Source organism: Parasteatoda tepidariorum, chromosome 8 (assembly GCF_982258835.1).
Source record: "Parasteatoda tepidariorum strain Cologne lab strain chromosome 8, Ptep-v5.0, whole genome shotgun sequence".
Taxonomy (NCBI): domain Eukaryota; kingdom Metazoa; phylum Arthropoda; class Arachnida; order Araneae; family Theridiidae; genus Parasteatoda; species Parasteatoda tepidariorum.
The window spans coordinates 37404035-37419936 of record NC_141762.1 but is presented as its reverse complement, the minus strand read 5'-3'; the positions used below and the strand labels follow the sequence as shown (position 1 = coordinate 37419936).

At 28.4% G+C, this 15902-nt stretch overlaps 1 protein-coding gene across 1 annotated transcript in view; it reads right to left on the bottom strand.

Moving 5' to 3' along the window:
- Positions 1–6397: 6397 nt before the first annotated feature.
- The window catches only part of LOC147806074 (uncharacterized), a 30227-nt gene continuing 20722 nt past the window's right edge, over positions 6398–15902 (bottom strand). The window contains exon 2 of the mRNA XM_087150126.1: positions 6398–7654. Within this exon, the coding sequence (XP_087006252.1) occupies positions 6670–7653 (984 nt within the window). The 5' untranslated portion in view covers position 7654 and the 3' untranslated portion in view covers positions 6398–6669. The remainder of the gene's footprint in view (positions 7655–15902) is intronic.

Here is a 15902-nt window from a genome sequence, read left to right as displayed (position 1 = left end):
TTTGAACTCTTTATTCATATACTCATTATACACTATTCCACACATTCCAATAGTCGTCTAAAATTTAACTCTTAATGAAAGAAAATACACAAATGCACATATTTTTTTAAAAGTAAATTCAATTAATTTTAATGGCACAAGCTCACTGGACTTTAGCTATCACATCTTACAAGGTTCTTCATGTATTAACAATTATATTGAAGTCTCAGATTTATGTTTTAATTTGTCCACACATTAAATACTAATAGAATGTATTTCTATTTAGAGGTTTTATTGAAGCTTTATTTATTACTAATAACCTCACATATAAGATTTCGCTAGGGAAAACTTGAAATTTATTTAAATAATTTTATAATTGTGTAAGCATTCTTGAATATACTGAATTTCTATTTATGAGAGAATTATTATGATTAAATGAAAATGAAATGAGTTTTTTTTTTTTAAAATGCATTTAAAACATTATTAAATAAATATTCCATCTAGATATTACCTGTATAGAAAAAAAAATACTAAAGATCATTAGGTAAAGTTGTATTGAAATAGTCTTAATATTATTCTAGCTTTATAGAATTTAACAGCGAATCGAGAAAATAATGGCTTAGTTCAAAAGTTAAGCTTGTGAGGTCACAAACTGTCATTTTGGAACGAAAAAAGATTACGAGAAGATTATGTGTACTAACCTTGATTGCTTTTGAACATTTTTAATACTAAATTGTTAGAATCTTTGTCAAATATTTTATCAAAGAATACACATTAAAGGCCGCAAATAATTCTTTAAGAGAAGAGAAACAGAAGTCAAAATCTGACAAATCAATTATGAGGAAGGCGTATCAAAAACATAACAACCTTGAATATCGAAATTATGTTATTTTGAATTTTTACTACTCACCAGAGAGATGTTGAAAAAGTAACCCACTCCAGAATAGTCTTCAGTTCAGTTATAATGCTTTACATAATCGAGCATTTTTATACTACCGATGACATATTCAGTTAGTTTCTTTTTCGTTGCACTGTTGAATTTTCATGTGAGGTTTTATATAAACCCTGATACAATATATGCATAGTAAACGAGACAAACATAATAAATTCCTTCAATACTTAAAGTGGTAGTGTAATTAAAATTGAGGTAAACAAAGTTAGTTTAATTTTGCAATCATTTCAAAACTTCAACACACTTTTATTAGGTCATAAGAATTCTTTAATTTCTTTTTTCTATGCGTAGTAGTAGGCAAATTATTGCAAATCATATTTAAAGTTAACCTCAACATTTCCAGAACAACTTCAAATATTCTAATTAAAAACTATGCATACTTGAAAGTAGTCTTTCAAGTAATCACTAGGATTTAAAGAAAACTTTTATAAAAGTTACAAAATTATTTTTTTGAGACTTGGTAAATTAAAACTAGTCCCACTTTAGTCTTGTTTTTCTCTTTTTTTCCCTTCTAAATAACAATAGATTAAATAATTAAGCTTTAAGACGAGTCTTTGCGAGTCCCATGACATGAAAGTAGTGCTGAAGATAATAAATATTATGAAGATACATATAAAGATTATTAAAAATAATTTATCCTTATCAGCTTATGTAGTATTTAAAAAAAAGATGGGTCCTAATGGTAATAATCAATAGCAATTCTAAACTTATTTTTGAAAAAAATTTGTGAAATGTTAGTTAACTATATTTGACGTTTTAGGAAAATAAGAGGGAATAATCGAATTATGCTTAAATTTATCTATAAAAATTATATATTATTTATTTTAAATTTCCATCAATTGAATTTTGAGTGAAGGAGAACCAAATTGAATGTAGTGCGAAATAAAATTATAGTAATTCTAAATATTCTTTATAAATGTCTTCAAAATTTTTTTTTTTTATTTCTAACACGTAAAATATAGTTCATATTTTAATCTTGACCTGAAATTAATCAAAGTTAATAAAAAAAATATGAACTGCTTTGCAGAAATTAATGAAGTAAATAAAAAAAATCGAAAAAAATTACAGTAATTCCAAATATTCTTTATAAATGTCTTCAAAAAAATAATTTTTATTTCTAACACGTAAAATATAGTTCATATTTTAATCTTGACCTGAAGTTAATCAAAGTTAATAGAAAAAATATCAACTGCTTTGCAAAAATTAATGAAGTAAATAAAAAAAAAAACTTAAATTCAGTAGTATAAGTACTTATATGTTCCTTTGGTACAAAATAATTCAACTGTAATTTTCAAAATAATTGTAGTTTACTTCTAATTTTTTGCTTCCCTATTCCTCATCAGTTATTAAAAATTTATTATAACCTAACCAGATGTCAGCGTTAAATACAGAAACCCCATTTATCAAATTGAACAGTGAATTAATTTTTCAAAATAAAACGCTAGCGCCATCTAGTGTTTGACTTTCATACTAATGAGAGATGATGCTGCCATCTATGGAAAAAATCGTACAAAACAAATTTTTAATTCCCACAAATAAAAGTTTATTAAATTCTAAATGTGCTATATAGCAATTTGTTTTTTTAAAATTTTCAAGCAATGGACATAAAAATTTATCTTAATAAAGAATGTAAGCTTCATCCGCTGGAGGGGTATAAAATTAAAATAATTCAGAAAAGTTTCCAGGTAAACCACGTAATTTTCTATGCTAGTAATCTTTATCATCACATTGATATTTATTGAATCAACGATAACTCTGCATTAAAAAATTAATTTACTAAGCATCACTAACATTCGAATTAACCATTTGTACACAGACGCAGAGGGGGAAAAATTCAAAGATAGGCACTAGGCTGTCTGGCTAATTATGATGATGAAAAAGAGTTTCGAACAATGACTGCAATCATGAACTAAAAAATTTTCCAATTTTATTACAACTGCATTGAAGAGTAATTTTTTCACCTGATATGGAATTTCAGAAGCATGAAGGCAGGTGTTAATCACACCTAGGGTCTTAAAAATGTCTATATAAATTTACTTTATTGTAGCTTAAAATTGTTAAAATTTCTTTTCCTTTTCCTTTTTTTTTTTTTTATAAAAAATTTTGCCACATCTCATTATTTGGTTTAAACATTTCCTAAAAAAATCTATTCTATCATATCTTTCTGTAATGTTTGACCACAAAAAAAAAAAAAAAAAAATGAATAAATAAAAAAAATGGTATAATGTGGATGAGGTAAAGTAGTCTCATATGAAAAAATATTAAAAACAGTTAAATTTATTAATTAGTTACTTCAAGACAATTTTTTAACTTATATATTATTTTCTTACTCTTATTTCATACACCTTGGAGGCTAAATAGTGAATCTATCATGCGTAAAAGTAGAAAATTATTATTAATTATTTAATGTACGATGTATACGTTTGCAATCGAAGACGTTTGTAAGTGGGGAGAAGATACTTGCTACCCCAAAAGTCATGTCAACTATAAATACTTTGTTTTGAAGATAAGCTTCAATTTATTGCACTTTTTTATTATTTTTTATATTAATGTCCCACATTGAATCCCTTTAGTCAGAAATTTAAATTGAAGTCAAAAGTTGAATTTTTAAGTTTAAGCTAATATCCAGAGAAAAAAAAATTGAATTTGGAATCATAATAAAACTAATTTTCATGCGCTCATATTAAATCATGATTTACTAATTAAAATATTGTAAGTTCCCTTCCTAATTTTCATTTGAAAATTAAAATTTGATGCTCAAAACTTAAAATTTTTTTCAGAAAATTAATAATTGAAAATATGTCTAAACGAATTCTTGAAATTGGGAAAATTTCATTGCGTAAATGTAAAAATTGCCACCGAATTAAAAATTATTTAAATTTCTTTAAAAATTTAAAAAAGTATTTTTCTTGATTAATCTCTCTTTAGATTAGTTTACATACATTACCATAGATGACGCCACTAAACCATTAAAACGCTGCGAACACTGAGTCTTTGCCAAACTCAAGCGATTTCTTTTACCCCCTCTTTCTCTTAGAAATTTTAACGTTAGTTGAAGATTGATTGTAAAAGAGTTATACCATTCTATTAGAATGATGTAGAGCAAAAGTTAATAAGTTATTAAAATAGTAAACATCTACTTGAATAATTAGTTGTTTTGTCCTGCTACCATTTATATATCTTAATACCCATTTCTTTATTCTTTTAATGAGTAAATTTCTAAAAATCACACATCGAATTCTTTAACCTTTCAATTTTAAATTGACGTAAAAATGTTGGCGTACCATAATAGAGAAAATAATTTTTTTAGGGAAGCATCGATAGGAAGACAAAACTATTGAAAGAAATAGAAAAATGACTTTAAAAAATGGGCAAGAATGTGGAGAAAAAATGAAAATATTTCACAAAAGGGGGAAGAAAAAAAAAAGAAAACGAAATTTTAAAGTTTTGTTTAAAATGGAAAAAAAGATGTAGTATGACATTTTATATAGAACTACTTAGGATGACCAAACTATATATTTATATACTTATGATTGATTTGTTACTTAATTGAGTGCAAGTACGGGACCTGCTAACATAAAAACGTTCTCAAGCAAAGCACTGAAATTTTTAGATGCTAGATAAATATATATATAGTGGAGAAAAATAATATTGAAAATATAGTTAGAGTTCCTGAAATCCTACAACTATCAAAACTTGACGATTTTTTTTATTTTTGTGAACTAAAAATACTGAATAGAAAACTAGATATACAACATCCATACCTTATTGAAAATATTTATCTATTATGAAAAATTTTTTTTTGAAAGTCGCAAACAATAATTTTTTAAAAAATAAAAGTTTAAAAAAACAATTCCACCAACAATACTTTTCAATAAAATAGCGTATACCCTTTACTTATAAGGAAGTGAGTTGAATGTAGGGTTTAGTAGCACAAAAACCAAAAAGGGACATGCTGCACCAAACACACTTTAATTATAAGGAAAAATTAAGAATGTAATGCTGATTAAATTTTTAAAAAAATTTAAAAACTACTCTTTCGGAAACACATGAAAAAATTAAAGCTTATAGCTAGTTCGTTTACCTTCGTGTAAAGAATAACTGAAAATGCACTATGAAATACAAAATGCATATTTTAATCGCATTTCAAACAGTTTTGGAGGCAAAATTACTCTCCCACAAATTTCAAATCACACAAAGAAAACTTGAATACTTAATTTTGGAAATCGGATTTTTTTTCTTCCTTTGATTCTCATCACGCTAGGTTGTATTTGGTGTTTAAAATATCGATTTTTATTAATTTTTTATAGCTTTACCAGTTAAATTTAGCTGGATTTTTTCAGGTTATGGATTCTCCACCAGTCTTTCTAATACCTGTAAAATTTTCATCGAATTATAAAAGTTTTGCTTGGGAGTGTTTTTTTGTAAGTAAGCTACGATAAGAACAATCGGGAAATTTTGTTATAATTTTCGAGTCAAAAGTATAATTTTGAGCTTTCCTGAATTTTTCTACGTGATATAGGATTTTCAATGGCAAATTACATTTAAAGTTTTGTTTCCAATATCAAATATGCAACTAAATATTTACTTTTAAAATTTGATCAAAATATAGTTTATTTGTATTAAAAAAATTGGAAATAAATAAAAAATAAATGGAAGTAAAATGAAAAACTGAAAAAAAATACAGCAAAAAGAATTTAACGCTACAAGTTTAAGACTAATGGAATTAACTTCTTTTTCTAAGATATCAGCCATTAAACAAAACAAACACACTTTATAACCTAATTTTCGTTCTAGTCTATATGAATTCATTCCACAACTATGTCACAGGCTTTTTTTTTAAACGCTCATTTATGTTTTGTGGAAAAATTAAAAAAATTCAAAATAATTTCAAAACCGGCAAAGGTAATAATAATGATAAACGCTTAATAAGTATGTAAAGATATATAATAAACATAGATACCTCTGTAGACTCATCACTGTTTCCTATTTTTGAAAAAAAAAAGTCAGATCTTAGATGTTTATTAAAAAAATACGAGTTCATATGGTTATTCATAATTAAACGTTTTACTGGATAATCGTAAAACTTTCTCTGCTGAGCAAAGTTTTAAACGAAATGCTCATATATAGGGAGCTTTTTAAAGTTTTACTGAAGCACATCGACAATTTTTATTTAAAGAAAGAAACTTTATGACATTGATACAAGTGGTCTGAGTGCTAAGTTAGCACAAAAGCTAATGATGGCATTAGATTCTTATAATGTTACACACATGCGAAGTAATAAAATTAAATATTTCTACAAACTGCCTCTGACTCAAAATGAAAGTAGGAATGCATGGAAAGGAAAAAATGGGGGCGTGGAACTTGTATTTATCCAATGGAACAATAATTTTGTTGGGACAACAATCTTTGAACAGATCATATTGCGTCTCTGTACAATTTTAATATACTTGTTACTTAAAAGACTTTTAAAATTTCAGAAACACTTTATTAAACGAACAATTGTGTATTGGTGCCATTTTTGTCAACATTTAAACAATATGTATCATACAAAGTAAAATTCATTACACAAAATTTTATGTAAATTAGTACAACTGAAATGATATTTCACTAAAACAATACAAATCGGTACATTTAATAGAAACTTCAAATATGGCACATCAGCCCAGAAAATTTCTATGACAATAAAACTATCACAGAGCTTTATTTTATTATAAGCATACTATCTGATTAAAAAACTATAACGGTATGCTGTCATCTGGCAATGTATCAGTCTTCTGAACAGTTTTATCTTTGTTTTGAATACTTTGGTCTCTAATTTGATCGTTATTAGCACAGTTCTGACAAATATTATCGGATTTCTGATCATTCTGCTCAATATTTTGAATGCCGTTGTTCGAGCTCACAGACATAACATCATTTCGCCAGTTTTGAGAGTCGACACCCAAATCTTGTTCATCATGTAATGTGCTGGGATCAGAAAACGTAAAACTAAGCTCATCTTGAGAATGAAGGTACTCTTGGACCTTTTTAATCACATTTCTTTGCTCATCTGTGGCGCGCAAAGAAATAATACAGTGAGGGCTAACATGACGAACCATTTCCTCGTGGAGTGCCCCCTGCATTTCAGCGGCTGACTGACCACCGACTATGTCAGTTTTGACGATGACTTTTTGACGGGTAGACTGCTGTTGTAGGTTTGCTGGTCGAAAAGCACCGCATTGCAAGCATTTCCAAACTGCACTGCCAGCGGTCAAGACTGACAGAGCAGCGACAATCATCTCGCCAAGAGCTGATATTATAGCATTGGCGGTCACGTGAGCTCCTTCGCCAAACACACGTGGAACACTATGAAAATAGACAACACCTAATAAGCAAAATCCAAGAAATGTCGCGGAGCTGAGTAAAGAAATGACTGAGAAACCGAAGAAGACTTTAATTTTGAGTTTGCGAAATGGACGCTTCCAGGACATAATAGCAGATAGGCCAGTAGCGACAAAAACCGGGCCAAATAAGGTTCCGAAAACTGTAGCGGGAGGTTCGTGTTCCAGTGTCGTCTTGAGGGCACCGAAGATGAGTACCAGGATTCCAAATATGCAGTGTAGAACGCCTAGACCGAGGACTGATCCACGAATGAGATCATTTGTGTCAACAGCTGATGAAGATTCTGAAGTTGATGTTGAAGGTACTCCCCGTAAGCGGATGACGTAGACTTCCTCCATTCTAAAAAACAAAAATTTCATTGGTTATAATATTTGATTTAAGTTTCAAAAATTAATTTTAACTATGACAAAAAAAGGTTATAAATGACGATTATCTATTTCACCTTGAATACACAAGAGTGTCACAATACATTCACTGAAAATTGATTTAACTTCACAATATCTTTCTCTGAGAGTTCACATAATTGACAGATAAACATTTAAAAGTTCATTTGTAATATTCAATAAACCTCTTCAACATTGTAACATTTAATACTAGAATAAATTCATTGCATAAGAGATAATAAAAGGCCCAAGATCCAGAAGTGGTTATACAGTGCAAAACTCTGGCTGGACCATAGAACCCATTTGCCAGAAGATAAACACCTTGAAAATCTAACATTACAAAGAGGGAAGGAAGCAAATAAAATTGTACATTTTCATATTCTGATCTTTTGCAAAATGGCTTAATCTTGATAAACCCTAAGAGTCATTATTTATAAATTATATCTAGTACACGGTTACGATTCGACTTATATATTAACTCTAATGCTCAATAACAATTTATTTATCACATGCTAAATAACAAGTTATTCATTCACAATTTATTCATACAAGTTTGAAGAGTGACTTATTTAATGAAAAATGGACCGCTTTTCCAGCGTTAAAACATTATAATATTAACAGCTCCTTTGTTAAACCCTAAGCATATGTATATAAAAGTTAGATCTTAATAATTCTTTGAACAATAGGCTAATAATTTTCGACCATAAATGTTCATTATTTTTATAGCCAATCACAAGTAGGAATACTTTACAACAATAAATTATCTTTAAAAATCACGTTTGAATCAACAAATCTCTTAATTTTATCGTCTAGTTACAGATTTAATTTTTTAATTTAAAATGAAATATCTCGACCAAATAAAACGTCCATAACTTTTTCTGTAACCTAAAGAGTAAATCATGGGGTTAAGAAGCTCATTTTAATAGTTTAAAAGGCATTTAATTATTATTTATTTCGTGCTGGAAATTCTGTGTACTGTTATATTGCAATCTATGGTCGGTTTACAGACAAAATTTTATATAAAAGTAACAACTTCTGGCTTTATCTATTGATTTAAAAATGTAATTATTACCTGTAGAGATAAAAAATAAGAATTCAAAGTTTTCAACAATTTAAATAATTGATCTAAAGATGGCGAAGAACATAGTGAGGTTATAATTCCAGGGAATACTACATGAGCATGTACTAAAAAAATGATTATTTATAAACAGGAATTCAATTTTCTTCTTTCATACATTCTGAAACGTGAAAAAGAACAAAATATAACGAATAAACTAATATTTTCTCTAACTTTCAATTCAATCCAGCTATGCAACATTTCTTTTATCAACAGTAAGAATATACTTAAGATTTTTCAATAAAATAGCTCATTAAAAAACCTCCATGGGCTTTGTGGTGAATTTCTTAAAATATCCCTCGTTCTCGTAACACGAGTTACTCTTCTACGATGGGGGGATCTTTTCGTTTATTATTATTATTTTTTTGTTGATGTAAAGTCGTAAGTTAACATGCAGCTGTCGAGAAGTACGAATATATAGATTCGTTCCCTTGCAGAGAAGAGGAATTTTTTTAAAAAAATATAATACATGAAATTATTTTACAGTGAACAATGTCGAAGTAAATTAGACTTAACCACAATTAGCCTCAGAATATTTTTAACATTTTGTTTTAAGGCATTCGATGACATTTCAAAATAGAACTACAAATTACTTGTTTCATTTGAATAGCTCATAAAGGGAAGGTAGTGGTTGTCATTCAAGATCTAAGAACATATTGTAAAACTTCAAAAATTTATGGTAATCAACTCTGGATAAGACTAAAACTTTAACTTTATTTGTGGGATATTGAAAGGATAAATATTTTACAGTTGTGCATTACTAATTCATTAAATACTCGTAATTAATAAGGGTAGCATAAAAATAAATAATTATTAGCCAGAATTAATTCCAGTTTTTATAGGGATACAGAAAATGCTGCAACATTTCACAATATTTTATGGAAAATTGACAAGTATGATTTTAAAAAATATAATGGAAATCATTTTTGAATACCACATTCAGCTACCCGCTCTCAAGTATCCTATTTAGAGTATATTTTCTTTTATTTATCAGTTTCTTGTGTATATTGTTACTTCCGAACAGAAATTAAGACATTGTAAGTCAATAAGAGGTAAAAAAAAAGATATTTTATAATTTTAAAAATTTAACTTACTTATCATAAAAGAAAATTTTCTTAAACAATTAAAGCTGAATAAAGGAAGTCAAAAAGAGTCCCCTAAACTTTCTAAAAAAAAACTGAGATAACTATTTTGAGTGACTTTGTGGTATAACTACCACTACAAATATTAAATACCAATTCACTAGTATATAAGACATGTTTACTCGATTCGATTTAGAGGTAACTTTTGATAGCTGAAGGTTGACATAGTCTATAATAAAATACCCTCAACTTGATCCCCTCACTTTAAAATGTACCAAATGTTATTATTTTTATTTTATCTGAGTCATTATAAATTATTCAAATTTTAATTAAGAAATGAACAATTTCAAAAACTACACAAGAAAAACAAATATTCACTTTTAAGGAGGGTAATGAATTTATCTTTATCCAGGTACACTTCGATTAGTCCAGGTGAAAAAAGGAAAATTCTCAATAACCATTCTTGTGTATAATTTCGTCGACCATTTATAACTTGACCAAACAATATCTCCAAACAAAATGATTTTCCGCCAATAATGAATATATATATTTTTTATGAATGAATAATGAAATAATATATATTTTTTCTTTTTGAGGTATAATGAATTCAAAGTGTTTTAAGGTTTGGTGAAAGGATTTATAATGTAATGAATTTAAAGTACTTTTATTTTGAGTTATTTCGCAATGAATCGCACCAAATTTTTTTTATCGTATGTTCTAAAAAAGCAGAAATTCTTTTTAAATCTTTTGTTTTTTGTTTTGCTTTAATTCCCATTAAAAATGCATTGCTTACAATATGATGTCAATTTGGTGAAATGCGCGCATAAACCTCCCAGTTGATGAGATTTTACACAAATACCTCAACATCATAATAAGTCCCCACCCAAAGATGGGCTGAGTAATTTAATGGTCCCTTTTTCAAGTTTTTAACAAAGTGATAACGAAATATGTAGTCATCTCTCTTCAAATTAATAAAATGTTTCCAAAATGGAGTAAAAATAGATCATTTTAAATATTATACAAATAGAGAAAGTTTTTAATAGAAACATTTCCGTGAAATTTATCAATTGAATCACGCATGAAATTTCAAACGTCATTCACAGTGAACGCTGAATTCTATAGAATAAAACGAAATGATATTTTTATCACATTATACGATAAAATGCTTTTTTTTTCTAATAAAAAAATATCCATCATTTCCCTGCTCAATATAGTGTATCATTTCATCTCTTAAACACCTTTTGGGAAAAAAATTCTATATAAAACGATCAACGCTCGCCGATTTTTAGTGAAAAAGCAGCCAAGCATACAGTTTATAAACTAGGGTGTAGTCTAAGAAAAGAATGCTTGAATATGACCATGCCTCACGTAAATCATGCAAAATATGTGACCCTCTAATACGTCACAACAATCGGCTGGCAACAAAAGTAAGGTTTGCCTTTGTTTTCATGGTAAAATAGCAAGGGAAAAAAATAGGACAAAGATTTGAGTTACTCTTTTGATGTGAAAAAAGAGAAGAAACTGAGATTCAGGAAGTTATGAATTTGATACTATCTTTTTTTTTTTTTAAATGTGTCCACTCATAAACCTGAATAATCCTCATATCACTCATCGCTTTCACTACAAGATTATGAGTTTCTAAATTTTATCTATTAACGCCCACTTCGCAATAAAAACAATTTTCAATGCAATCTTATCTCTAAATTTTTTTTTAAACAGTTGGTTTTTAATTTTTGTTGAGCTACACTTCATGCTCTTAATAGAAAAAGCTTGCTTTAAGTATACTTATTTTGATGCAGACTTCAATATTTAAATGATTCTTCAGTTAAAAAAAGTGAAGGATTCCCGCAAAATCCCGTTGTCGGCCAGGGGGTCATGGATGTTACGGATTCACAATTTCGTGACCAACTGTATGATTATGGCAATGTGGCCAGCATTGCGCACAGGTCACTGTTACTTCCTAGACCAGCTGGTATCCATCGATCTGACGCTGGGTGGGCTCCAAGCTAGGGATTGAACCCCAATTCTTAACAATAACAGTTCAGATTCCGCAATTAATTTCTATAAAATTGAATATTTTTAAAGTGTCTAAAAATAATTTTATAGTCAATTCTAATCGATATTTAGAAAATTTCAAAGCATCCTTCTAATTCTTCAGAGCAATTGCGCACTTAGGGAGCCTTCACACTCAGAAAAATAACCATGATATCGGAATTTAGAACCAAAATCTTGTACAATCTTAATAAAATGAACCATGTTTAACTAGAACCGTAGTATCGACCATTTTGCTCTATAATATGGTTATGCTAATGATATGGTTTTATTGAGGGTTATAGTCTCCTAGCCGTCACACTGATTGTGGAAAGTTTTCGTAGTTTTCCTCCCTATGTAACGCAAACGCGAGTTAGTTTCATCAGAATAGTCCTCCACGAAAGCAAATTTTCCCCGATACTTGATTCAGGAATTCTTTTGTAATCTGAATTCTCCCGTACTCTAGGTAACTTAAGAATTCTTTGTAATACATTAAAATTCAGAAATGTATTTACCGCATTTTATGTCGATCAGAAACCACAAATGGATATCATTTTTTCTCTCTCAAAAATAAGCTAACAGTCACATAGATTTAAAATAAAAGTTACCGTTTGATTTTTCGATAGTTTTAATATGTATTATCTTAAAATTTATAGAAGGAACGCCTCTTATGTTTTGTAGATAGCAATAATTTTACACCATTTCATAAAAAAAATACACTATGCCGATTCAAATCACAGAGATTGTATATAAAACATTCATTTGAAACTTTAAGGGTGCAAAATAAAAATCAACAAAAGAATTTCGATAAATATTCCAAACTAATACATACTTCCTTCTATAATTAGTATTTAATCATTATTATCTTATTTACCCTTTGATGGAACCCCGGTACTCTTTATATAAATATTTTCAGACACTCTAATTACGAACAAATATTATTGTTAGGAAGCGAGCTGTGTTTGAGAGATTTGGGTGTTTCATGCAGTATTTCATAATCATAAATTATTAAAATACTAAATATTAAATTTTTCACTAATTTTGACCAAGATTAATACAAAATAAAGTATGAAAAATGTGCTAAATGAAATTTTACATCGAAGAGTAAATCGATAAATATTATAGTTATTAATATTATTCAATTGTACAGCACTGTCTTATAGTAACAAAACAATTATAATGCCGCATTGTTATGGAATCATTCAATACCATTTATATTTTAAGTTATTGATAATATTTTCGGTGTTTCGAAAAAGGTAATATCCGATATGGTCCTTTTTTCTTTAGAAAAAAATTCAATTATACTGTAGATTACTGCAAAGTACCAATAAAGAATATTGCAAAAAATAAATAAATAACATTTTAGATAGTCGTTGTTTATGACGTAAGAGTTGCTATTCTTTACCAGACATTACAAAATAAATTTTTGGATAGTAAGTTTATTCGTATAAGGTAATAACTTCGGTTACTTTGGCAACGAAGTAAATATTCAATTGTATCTGTGTTTTTGTTATAGGAAAGATACAAAACCACAATTTATAAAAATGATTAAAATCTTTATTATAATTTATATAATTTACTTACAAGATAGTATTTAATAGGAAGCAAATTTGAAACGGAAAAATTTCTCTTTTCTTCAGATAGTTGTTACTTCAACCACTACCTCGTTCCTTTGTGATTCAGAGAGAGTAGATAACAAGTATTTAAATGTAATCACATTTTTGAATTAATAAAAAACTAGTTAATTTAAATGAAGAGAACTATTCGTCTTTGTTCAAGATTCTTAAAAAGTCACTAATAATTAAGAAAAAAAAAGTTATTTGATGATTGTAATTGTAAAATAGTAGTGTTTCTTAATAATTTTGAAAATTTGGTTGCATTTACCGTTCTATTCTTTTTCTTCGAGAAATTGAAAAGTCATCAAGGAATGTGCAGGAGTCTATTGATAAGATTGAAAACATTTATAAAATTATATTCAATTTTCTTTTATTCGTATTGGTGTTTTTTTCCCAGATATTTGCTAAAAAAATTAACGTAACACTTAACAGGAAAATGACTGATATTCAGATGTTTAGTATAATAGGAAAATATTCATGGCATCAATTTATGTCCGGTGTTTGAATAAATTATAGAATATTTACTGAAGGGGTTTTATTATCAAATTTGTTGAAGTATTTATAGTTGGAAATAAGCAGTTTTGAAGAATATGGACACGTAATAATTAAAATAATCAACTTTATACTTTTGAAAGACAGTTTGGAGTTCTAAATGGAGATAAAAAAAAATAGCCTTATCAAAATAAAATTTTCTAAAACAATTTAGAATGATAAGGAATGTGCAACAGAGGGAAGGAATCTCCAAATGTGCATAGGCTCTTGCGATGCAAGCAAGTAAGATGTAGTTGTTTTAATATTCTTCGCTAAAATAAGTTAAGCAGTTCATGCATTGCCTATAAATCGTTAAAACCTGCAGCCAAGAGATTATCTAAAGTTTTTTTTTTTTATCCTTTCTGGGCTTTCGAATTTAAAATGTGTTTGGTAGTGAGAATTATAAACGACAATTTCATAAAATGAATATAAGGTCATGACCCTGCAATGGTTTTTCGAACTATTTGCAAATGTATTAAGCAGACGTACGAGAGAATCTCTAAGAATAGATTGATTTCCTCTCGCATGCCAAAGTCACGAGCTGAAAAGATATGAATGATTTTTGCTTGTTAAGAAAAAATTAAATGTGAAATAATATAGTTTTTAAATTGTTGGAAACATTTTACTCTGATTTTTGCATAACATCGTTCTAAACATACACGGAGATAGGCGTTACATTTAGGAAGCTTAAGAAAGTCACCAAGGATTAAAATTGTGCAGGAAACCATTAACAAGATGAAAAATATTTATAAAATCATATTCAATTTTCTTTTTTTGGCATTGATATTTTCCACAGACATTGCTTCAAAAAACCATCTAAAACGCATCTTTTTGAAGATTATAATGACAACAATAATGCTGATTCCAGTTATAACTGCAAGTTGCTCAACTATTATCATCATTAAAAACGACCTAATAGCACTATTATTTTTCAGTTATTTCGCGTCTAATTTGACCCTCATTATATTTCGGTGTGCCATAATATTGAAATATAATCGACTAGTGGCAATAGCCGCATGTTTTAAAAGAGGTCTGTTTCTCTTAAGCCTGAAATTCAAGGTTTTTATTATATTGTGGATTTCATCGAGCACGATGCTTACTTTATGGATTTTCAAGTGTAATATTGAGTTGAGTCTACGACCAGATTCTATAATTGGAGCCGTAGTGTCAATTGTGAACGCAAGTTGTCTGTTACTTCCTTTGAATTGCTTTGCTTTTTATTACGTTTCAGTCTGTTACCAGTTAAAAATGCTGTTTGAAAATCTGAAAAAATCTCTATCAGTTGAACGAGTGGTAGATTTCAACAATTTCAGACGAAGATACATTAGACTATCTTCTTTAGTTGAGAATATGGATAATGAACTATCGTTTTTAGTGTTTTTAACAATTATTATTGTTGCAGCAATGGTACATTATTGCTTATGCATTTTTATTCACGGGGAAGTTGTGCCCAGCAGGCAGCTTAAAGAGCTAATACTTTGCACTAGCATTAATCAGTTTGTAGGATTTGTTTTTATTACGTTGTCAGCTTCTTGGATGTCAGAATCAGCATCAGAAATTCACACCTTAGTGCATAAAATAGGAGGGAAATATGAAAATCTGTCAAAACATTACAGATATTTGTTACTTTTTGTTCGAAAAGACATCCATCTGACAGCTTGGAAAGTGATGCCATTACAGAGAAGTGTTATTTTTGTCGTAGTTGGAGCTGTTTTGACTTACGCCATTCTCCTCGATAGCCTTAAATTATATTAAATTTTTTTATTTAAGGATGTTTTTCAAAGGCTGTCCTTATTTCAAATAACGTTTTTAGAGAATATGCTATTT